The 10,425-nt window shown below is 33.7% G+C and overlaps 1 protein-coding gene across 13 annotated transcripts in view; it reads right to left on the bottom strand.

The window, feature by feature from the left end:
* FMR1 (FMRP translational regulator 1) overlaps positions 1 to 10,425 on the bottom strand; it is a 38,693-nt gene that overhangs the window by 13,607 nt on the left and 14,661 nt on the right. For all 13 annotated transcript variants that reach the window (XM_017513836.2, XM_017513829.2, XM_017513834.2 and 10 more), the window contains 7 exons: positions 8,621 to 8,692; positions 8,211 to 8,359; positions 7,038 to 7,131; positions 6,835 to 6,951; positions 4,490 to 4,660; positions 4,321 to 4,399; positions 706 to 815 (listed from right to left, as the gene is read on the bottom strand). In XM_017513836.2, coding sequence (XP_017369325.1) covers positions 706 to 815; positions 4,321 to 4,399; positions 4,490 to 4,660; positions 6,835 to 6,951; positions 7,038 to 7,131; positions 8,211 to 8,359; positions 8,621 to 8,692 — 792 coding nt within the window. The remainder of the gene's footprint in view (positions 1 to 705; positions 816 to 4,320; positions 4,400 to 4,489; positions 4,661 to 6,834; positions 6,952 to 7,037; positions 7,132 to 8,210; positions 8,360 to 8,620; positions 8,693 to 10,425) is intronic.

Below are 10,425 nucleotides of genomic sequence, written 5' to 3'. Positions count from 1 at the left end.
AAGATTTAACTTTAGCTAAGAGAATTTTTCACAAAAGCAAGCTAGACAATATGTGAAAATTATGGCACTTTGAAGAGATAGTATCTTAGACAAGAGTACTATTGCACAGAAGGGTGCATCCTCACCCCTCTACCCCATGCAAATACTTTAAAAGTTGCTACAAAAAGCAACTTTTTTTTATCTTCATATTTTTGAAGATAAAAGGGTTATAGAATTTAAAGGTATGAAGGATGGGGAAGAGATACTAAGCACAGAAAATAATTTAAAGCACACAGAATAAACACACATACTACAAAATCCCCAAACTAAAAAACTGAAAAGATGAAAGCCACAAAACCTGTGTTCCAATTTTGCCTTTGTCAGCAACATTAACATTTAAAAAGTGCTTTACAAAGCATTTTCATATATATTATTAAATGGTCATTAACACTCGACCCAGTCATGTATGTTTCATATTTAAAAATTTATAACTACTCCTTTTAAAAATTAGGAAAAAAGACTAAAATAAAGTGACTAATCCAAACTCACAGCATTAGAGGACAGAGAGTGGCCATTATCTATAACTCTAACATTAATTACAGCAGGCATGCTTGATAATCAGAATATTTGCATTCACTTTATGCACATCTTAGAGGTCTTTAATGTATCACATAAAAAATTTTATTTTTATTAGACAAACCACAAAATATTTGCACTGTAACATACCTCTTCTTGAGGAACATTTTTCTCATTTTCAGCCTCAATCCTCACCCTTACAACTCCTGACTTGTCCACAATCTCTTGAATCAGTTTTCCATTTTTTCCTATCACTTTGCCTAAGAAATAAACAAATCATGTTTGGTTTTAAAAACACATACCTCAAAGCAGTAAGCACAGCCCTACTGTAAACTATTACATTCATATAGATATTTATATGTGTATGTATATGTATGTATATATTGAATTGTAAGATTTCAAAACTAAAGTAGAGACTCTTCAAGAAGATGGTTAATCTGGTTTTCTGTTTAATTAGGACATCATTGTTTAAACTCCTTTGGTCAGGTACTGGAGTTAATACTTGTAAACTGATTGGGTAATTTTGAATTTTTAAGGCAGTTCAAAGATATCCTCTTATTTTTGCACAAAAGGGTACACTCTAAACTTGCTGGTACTATATCATTCTTTCTGCAAAGTTCTATAAAAAGAATTAAGAAAAAAGGAGAGATAATAGGAAATATATTCACTTATTCAATAATTTCAATTCTTATCTGTACCTGATTTAAATCTGCTTCTTTGTCTCATGGTAAATATTTTCAGAGCTCTGTATGACAGGCACATTTATAAAAGACATTCTAAGTTTGAAAGTGGCTTAAGCTGCTAGACATACATCTAAAAGGAATACAAATTCTTCAAGGCCAATGTGCTAACAGAGTATCACTCCTGTGCATTACTCACAAACATTAGGAATGTATTAAAAGGTGAAGGGATTAGTCACAGAGTAAAAGATTAAGAAAATTCACTTTAAGATAACTCAAACCCCAATAAAAAAGCTTAAAACGAGTTTAAGTATTCTTTCAGTAACATCTATTAAAACTCGAGATTTCAAGTACCAGTAAAAAATAGGCACTTATTTTCCTTATTTTATAAAATTCAATCATATACATTACTGGGAAATGACTGCTTTCATAAGCATCATCACACATGAGTGTGAAAGAAAGACATTATAAACTTAATTTCTAATTCTAGAAATGTACATGTGAACTACATGATTCTGAGGGCTTACACAAGGTATCTAAGTATCCTTACATTGGCCACATCCATCATGTGCTTGATCTCACCATCTCACCTTCCATTTTTTCCCCCAACTTTACCCTGAGTTTTAAAGGCAAAGCTCTAGGCAAAGTTGGGGGAAAAGATGAAAGCAAAAATTTGCTTTGAACCAATGCTAGATAAAAACTCAGTGAAAAGCCTTCTCACAAAAAATTCTTGTGATTCTTGTAATCAGAGCACAGCTTTGAAACTCTTGCTGTGTATGGCTGCCTCATTCACCCCTAGAAACTCTTCGACTGGTCAGGGAACAGAACTGATACCACTAAATCAGGATTCTTGGTCTAGGTCCTTCTATCAATTATTTCTGTTCTTTAATAATGAAAAGAGGAAAGGTGAGGTGAGAGAAGTCACCTGGAGTTTTCACACAGTTTGCTTTTAACCTGCAACACTTATATTTTCATGAATTAGTGTTGATTTTAATAAAAATCTGAGTTAACAAAACAAAAAAATGAGATTTTGGGATGTTTTTATTAAGATAATGTCTTAACTATCCTAAGTACTGTGTGTTAATTATAGCTGACCGAATAGTTATACCAATTTATTCTTAGTGAGTGAAGAATCCCATTTTAAAGAAAAGAAGATAAATTAGTACACATAGTAATAAAGACAGTTTGTGAAAACTAGAGATGATAAATCATGTTGGCTGACTCAAACAAAACGCATGCAATACTGATTATGACCTCTCTAAAGATCTGCCTTGCAAAATCTTATATAAAAATGCTTTCTGAAAATTCTCAACATTCCCAGTGTTACAGTGGACCATCTCTAAAACAGAATTCTCTCATTTTATTAACTAGAAACAACAAAAGAAAAACCAGGCTGATATACTTTAGCAGTCTTTCTGGTTATTTCTGAGATCCTCTTCTTTCCAGGTAACCACAGATAGAATCTACTTTTAATATTTAAGAGCAAATAATCCAATTCTACATTCACACTTATTTCCAGATTTCAAAGGACAATTTATTATAATTCTGTTCTACTGAAATGGAGTTGTTTTGAACAAAGGGAAGAACTAACACAGTTCCCTACTATGTCCAGAATTGTCCCCTACTATATCTTCCCATTTAATTGTCACATCAACTCTGTGAGATGGATACTCATCACATTTGTTTGGTAGGTAAGAAAAAGAAGTCTCAGGGGGGCTAAGACAGTGACCAATAGTTACACTGCCGCCAAAGAATGAAGTAGGACTGAAATCTGGATCCAACTCCAATGCCCAAGCACTTTCCCCGCTACCATCATGCCACCTCCAAAGCCAACTTTAATGAATGACACATAAATCTCTACTCATTTGCTATTAAAAAAAAAAAAAAACCTACCGGCTCTTTTTCCATAAGAATTCCTAAATTTACAATAACCTTTCTAACTACAAAAGGTATGCAACTGCTTGACAAGCTGTAAAGAAGAAAATAAATATTATTCATCACCCCACTGTCTTGAGATTACCACTTTATCTTGTGCTATGCATACATTCTGTACACATACAATTGGTGTGCAAGTTACCTCAGTACCATTACAAACACATTCTCTTGTTGTCTGTAATATACAGTTTAGCTAACACTTCTGCGTTGCTGCCCTACTATTTGTACTTTATCTTCAAGCTAATTTTCTTTGGGAGACATATTAATCATTTCTAGTGTTTGTTAATGACAAGGGAGATGTTTATGAATTTTACGCTAACAAAAAAGCAGCATAAATTAGCATTGAAACTTGGTAAACAGAATGTACGAGAAGTCCTTGCTTTCTTCTGAAAACTTTCCAAAGAACACGTATTACTTTATATAAAATGGTCACGGTCATGATCTCAAGTTTAAAAAATAAAAAACATAGGCAGTATGTCAAAATTTTATTTATAAATTAAAAACATATGTAGCTTTCTTGATAAAACTGCACCTGGTTTTAATATATTCTACTAAAGATATCTGCAGTATTTTGGAGTATTGGTGAAGAGCTCCTAAATATTTGCTGATACTCATGATGGTGATGGTCATAAAACAGTATTCAAGTCAAAATGAAGAATTACTATTGACTTTGCAGAAAGTCCCAGAGACATTTGAAGTTTCTTCTAGCTTTGAAACATTTTAGATTTAAGTAACCTATGTTCAGAGCTTCAACCCTGAGATAATTAAAATGAATGCTATCATTTTATAGTACCATAAGAACAAATACAAATCTACTTTTAAATTATGAGGCCCCCAAATATCACTCATTTTGAAAAATTATTTAATTTTAAGATATAAAAAGTATACAGTAAGGAGGCTGGGAAAGATTTATCCTTTCAGGTATTAGTAGGTTTGAACTAGAAAATCAATCTTTTGAATACCTTCTGAAAATGTAATCTTTGAGCATCACACTTACCAAATGTTCTTTGTGTAAGAACAGATCATATTTCAAAGACTATATTTCAATTAAGTTATACCCTTCAGTGAGAAAAAATGTAATTCTATCACTATAAACTGTTTACCTAAACTTTGTTTTTGTACTGTACGTCAACAGATATTTCTGACTCACCTACTAAGTTTCTTGGAACTTGTATGACATCTTCAGCAAATTCGAGAAAGCTTCTAGCTTTTTTCACTGCATCCTGATCCTAATAAAAGGGGAAAAGTTTTAAGACAAAAGATTAGCCAGCTGAAATACTTTTTTCGGGAAAAAGAATACTATGCAGTAAAATATTTACCTCTCCATAAATATGAAATGTGCAGGTATCTTCATCTAGATCAATAGCAGTGACCCCAGGTACTTTTCTAGCTTGCTGAATATTAGCACCATGAGTACCAATAGCTAGGCCCATCAGATCTTCTCTTACAATAAACTGTTCATGAAACCTCGAGGCAAGCTGTCTTGAACTCTGAAGAAAAATGCACGTCTGATGAATACACTTTATCAACTATTAAGACAACTGTATTTAGGTCAGCCATGTAAATTATCTTGACCCTGTATAAGAGGGGTCCATAAATTATTAATAGTTTTAGTTGAAAATTAACAGGCTTTAGAAAATATCTCTCACAGCCTAAGTACTTTTTAGGTCACTAAAGGTCTATGTCATTTTATATGTTTTTGTTAACAGGAAAGAACTTGCTGACATTTTCCAAAATAACTATCAAAAACCTATCTCAAGGCTGCCTCAGTTAACCAATTACATCAACAATATAATAACTAAGAAGCAGGTCAAATGTTCCCCAGTTAAAACCAGCTCACTTGGTCTGACAAACTCAATGTTACTTATTTAGGTTACAAAAAAGTTTAAATACCATCTTTATAGAAAATTTTATTCGCTTCATTTTTATTAAAAGATAACAGTACATATTTTCTGGAAACAATGCCATTTTTTATAACATCACTAGGTACTGTAGTCTAAACATTCCTCTGTTAAAATGACATTAAAATGATACCTCCCTCAAAACCTAAGGAACCAAAATTGTTGGTACAGTTGTTAAACTGAATAATCAAAAAATGTCAAAAATTAAAAACTTACTAAGCATCTGAAAGCTAACATGAGACCAGAGTCTGTAAGACTTAGTGATCTGGATCCACAAGTCTGATGAGTACTTGTAAATATTCAGAGATGATGAAACTAAGTTACACTGACATCCCCAACTTATGGATAATCACTGTCTTTAAACACCATTATCAAAATTTAGTGTTTAGTTCTAGTATGCCATTAATGAAAACCAAACATATTAGTGGTTCATGTCGAAAAATGGGATTTTCTTATAGGAACATGTAAATCTCTTTAATAGTAGTAGTGAAGAAAGATAGGCATGCATACTAGTTTCTCATTCAACAGATCTCATAATTTGAATGAATGAATGAATATAGCTATTATAACTAATTTTAAAAGTGCAATATCCATTTGTTTTAGACTAGAATAATAAAATGTACAAAATAATTCTAGGACTTTTCAAGAAGTCATGTTTTTTGAGTTCTGGTTCATTAATCTGGTTCATTCTTTTTCATTGATAATTCACTGATAAACGGTTAGCCAAAAGTATGATAAAAGATCATTTAAGAATAATTTGTACACACGTGGAGTATATTTTCATAATACAATGAAAGTAAGGAGGCAGCTCTGGGCTAAAAGTTACAAGAGAATCACTAAAGAAACCACAAAATTGTGAACACAGAGACATCTTAGAAAGAATGAGGGCAAAAATTAAAGAATTAAACAGACCTCCATGGCCTTAAGAAAAAACAAAGTAGCAAAAGAGATTAAACTTTTCTCCTTCTGCTAAGAGTTCAGCACCATACATCAAGTTGGCAGGTGGCAAATTCCACAGGGTTTTACAAGAACAGAGACTTCACTACCTTTTCTCTTAAAATGCAGTATGCAACTCCTTTTCTCCTTTACTATTTTAAATGTGTGGTGTTTTCCTTCTAATGAAATGAATAATGATGAGGAACTCTGGAATTTGACAGTAATAGAATAGAGCTGGCATGTTCATCTAAGATCCACTTAGTTTCTATAGGAATAGATGGATGTACTAGATAGTTATCAATGAAAATAAATGTATGGTGATGAAAATTATTGGAGGATTAATAAAAGTAGATAAAATGCACCTTAAGAGACGAAATAGTAAGTTAGGGAAATAGCCTCTGGCGGGAATCTGAAGACAGAAGTTTTAAAGAATGACAATCAATTAGAATGAAGAAGTTCTATACCCTTTTGAACAAAGATAAACCTACATAATGAAAGGAATATGATTAGATACTTAAATATTCTCTAGTACATTAATTATGTTATATGGAAGATGCATTGCCTCATTTTATTAGTAGCTTTGATAAACTTTTAGTAAAAGTGAAAAGACCAGAAGTCCCTTGATATACATGAACTGCTGCTTAATTCTGAAACCTCAGGCATGGAAATTTTAGTATGGTTATGCTTTGTACTATTTTCCAACTACAGAATCTGAGGAATTGCTAGGAAGTAGTAAATAAATGACAAGCGGCCCATATTCAAGTTTTGGAACAATAGAGTTATCATTTCTAGTAGCTTTATAAGCAGTGCTAGGGAAAGTGACATACCTCCAGCTGCTTACTAGCTTCTTCATTTCTCAGTATCAGAGACAACTTAGTGCGCAGACTCCGAAAGTGCATGTCAATCAGCATATGTGCTCGCTTTGAGGTGACTTCACTGATGGACTAAATGATTTAAATGAACAACATTATTATCAAGGCAATTGCCTCTGATGAAATAAACCAAAAATAAACAACTTGAAAATGCTCACCAAAATGACAAGCTGATAACTTTCTGGATCATAAGTTACAGAAAAGGCACCAACTGCCTTTTTAAAGTCCTTGTGAGCCGACTCTTTAGCACACCTAGAAATTAAAAAAAAATTAAGATGACTAATTACCAACATGGATTCATATTAAATTTGATTTATGCAAAATATGCTATATCCATTTAGAAGTTTAGCACCTTTTCCGTACATCTCTGAAATACAGCTTAGGAGACATGTTCGGGAACCACTTTTGACTACAGGTTTCCTGATTTCAGTTACATGTAAGTCAGCAGTTTTCTTAAGTCAACTGTTGAAAGCTTTTGGAGACAGCTACTACATTGTATCTGATTTCTTTCTTTTTTTCTTGTAGCAGGCCTGTTTCTTTTTTCCTTTTTTTTTTTTTTTNATTTTTAGTTTTGTGGGTATGTAGTAGTATTTATATGTATTTATGGGGCATATGAGATGTTTTGATACAGGCATGCAATATGAAATAAGCACATCATGGAAAATGGGGTAGGAAACTGCTAACCAATCTGAGGAAGAGAAGGAAATGTGTATGAATGAGAAGGCACAAAAATTTATACACAATCTCTAGAATCAAAAGGGAAGATTTCTATGTATTCTCAACTGCAATTTAATGTTCATCTGAGGTGCAACATGTCCAAATCAAATGTATTGTATTCACTTGATAAAATCTGTAAAAAAATGAATCTCTTCTATTGTCTTTAAGCATTATTCCAGATCATGGATTATAAGATGAGATGACTTTTTAAAGCTTCTTTGGCTCTAGTTATTACACATTTATCTGAAAACATTTTAGGTAAAGGAGAAAAATCTTTTAGTCTATAATTTAGTGTGTGATTTATGACAGAATTATCATGTTTGATCAGTTTTTAAATCTTAGAATTCATGAATGAAGTTAGTTTAGAAAACAAATGTATATTATGTACATCAGCCATGTATACAGCCAAGTAAGTTTAAACAAGTGCAAGGCTGCCTTGATTCTATAAGTAGGAAAAGCTAAATAAGTTTTTCCCCATTGCTCTTGCAAACCAAACAATGTTTGCAAAAGTTCACCAAACTTAAAATCAATTTCTACTATTTTAAAATTTATATGCTTTTAAACTAATTGCGTATCAGTTCCAAGTTCTCAGAATTTCTTGTGTATCAACTTACATTTGTCGTAAGTCTTCTGGCACATCCAGCTTGATCTTATGGAAAGTATCTTTTGTGGCAGGTTTGTTGGGATTAACCGATCTTAGACGTTCAATTGTGACAATTTCATTGTAAGTTGCATCACATGCTGCATATTCTATCACATAAAACTGAGAAATAAATAAAAATCACTTCTAATCACAGCTTTTAAAGAGCAAGAAGCTCTCCCTATTCAATTATTTTAAAATAAATTATCTATGGGAAAAAATTTATAACCAACTCAAACATACTGAACACACAGTGAAAACATTCTAATAAAATGTCTCAAAACTAGAGATTACTTCAAAATAGAAATCCACATGGAAATGTAGAACCTGGGTTTAAGAAAAGGAAACAGTATAAGAAAAAAATTTAAATAAGCATTTTCCTACCTCACCCTTTATCATCCTCACTTTAGCTAACCACCAACAGCAAGGCTCTTTTTCATTTGCTCTGGAATAAACCTATACAAAAATTACAACACAGAATATTTCATGATTAACATAATTTTGAAATCTACGGATTATCAGATATTGAGGAACTTTTCTTAAAATGCCCCTAGGTGTCTTTAAAATCACATGTCATGTATCTTCAACCAAATTGTACCCTTGTCTATGTACCCCAAGCTAGGCAGAGATACATAATCAGAAACTACCTGAGACTGCTTTAAGGCTCCTTGTAAAAATCAGTTTTCCTATATTTCTGATCTACATCAGCAATAATTAGTACTCTGAAAATAGGTGCTCATAAATATACGCACACTTTCCTTGGGTACTTAGTGAGTTACAAAAATGTATCTAAAAATGCATAAGCTTATTTTTGCTTATTCCAGTAGGAAAAATTTACTAAAAGTTACTGACCCTGCCCTACTGTCTTGTTGCTTGGTCACTAAGTAAGTAAGATCACTGAACGTGCAGCCCGCTAAGGATACCACTCTAGCATTCACATCTCCTGGGAACTAAATGGACAGATCCTTGGTAACTCTCTGGTCTCCTGCTTCCACTCCACTAAAAAGAACAACTTCATGCTGGCAATCCTCTGGATATCACCTTCCTGCTCTGATCCACTGAACTGTGGATCAGTTCTTCTAACTGATCTCTTTGGTGACCACTTCAAAGTTCACTTAAGATGTACAGTATGGAACATTTCGTGAAGACCCTAGCAAATCAAGGTTAATAGGAAAAGAGACAATAGAGTATACATGGAGAGAAAGACTGAGATACTCAGAAGCAGAAAAGAGAAAACCGGGAGGACAAGGGGTTAAGGAGGTGAGGCCCAGAAAGGTACAGAGTATAAGGCTGACAAGCAAGTAAAAGCTCAAACTTGTCTCCCTTTTATAACCAAAGTTAATGATCATACAATACACTGACAGAGTACAACTTAACATACCTTTCCCTCTTGCTTCCATCATTCTCAACTACTCCAGCCAGGGAAATTACCTCAGCTAATCGGTGTGTAATACAGTGAGGTCATCCTAGCAATGGCATCTCATTGGTCCCCATTTGTCAAGTGACTAAGCTGGGGAGAAAAAGTCCCTTTCATCCCTCCATCAAACACTATCCTGGGTATTCCTAATATAGACCAAAGACCTGGGCCTTGCCTTCAGAGAGCTTATACTCTCTTTGGGAAGTGGACAGCTAAGCATACACAGTGTTTCTGTTCCCTATTAAGATCCCTTGCAAAACCAAGCCCAGTTGCTTACACCTAGTAGAGATTGGGTACATTTTTGGGAAAATAAATAACACTTTATCCTATTTCCACTTTAAAACTGTAGAGAGAAAAACAGGCCTGGACATTGAGAGACCTTCCCTGACTACCCTCTAAAATAGCCCCTATATCACCTTTCATCCTCTCACTTTTTTTTTTTTCCTTTGTTAAGACTCACATCTGTCATATTAGCTATCCTCACTGGAATGTGATTTCATCAAAGGCAGAAGATTCTGTCCTGTTTTGCTATACCTTTACTTCCTAGTGCAGCAAATAAGAATTCAAGAAACAGCTGGGTGTAGTCGCTTATGCCTGTAATCCCAGCACTTTGGGAGGTCAAGGTGGGTGATCACCTGAAGTCCGAAGTTCAAGACCAGCCTGACCAAGATGGTGAAACCCCCATCTCTACTAAAAATACAATAATTAGCTGGACATGGTGGCAGGAACCTGTAATCCCAGGTACTCGGGAGGCTGAGGCAGGAGAATTGCT

Source organism: Cebus imitator, unplaced genomic scaffold (genome assembly GCF_001604975.1).
Source record: "Cebus imitator isolate Cc_AM_T3 unplaced genomic scaffold, Cebus_imitator-1.0 Scaffold505, whole genome shotgun sequence".
Classification (NCBI taxonomy): Eukaryota; Metazoa; Chordata; class Mammalia; order Primates; family Cebidae; genus Cebus; species Cebus imitator.
Note: the sequence above shows the minus strand (reverse complement) of the source record. Positions and strands in the feature narration are given on the sequence as shown.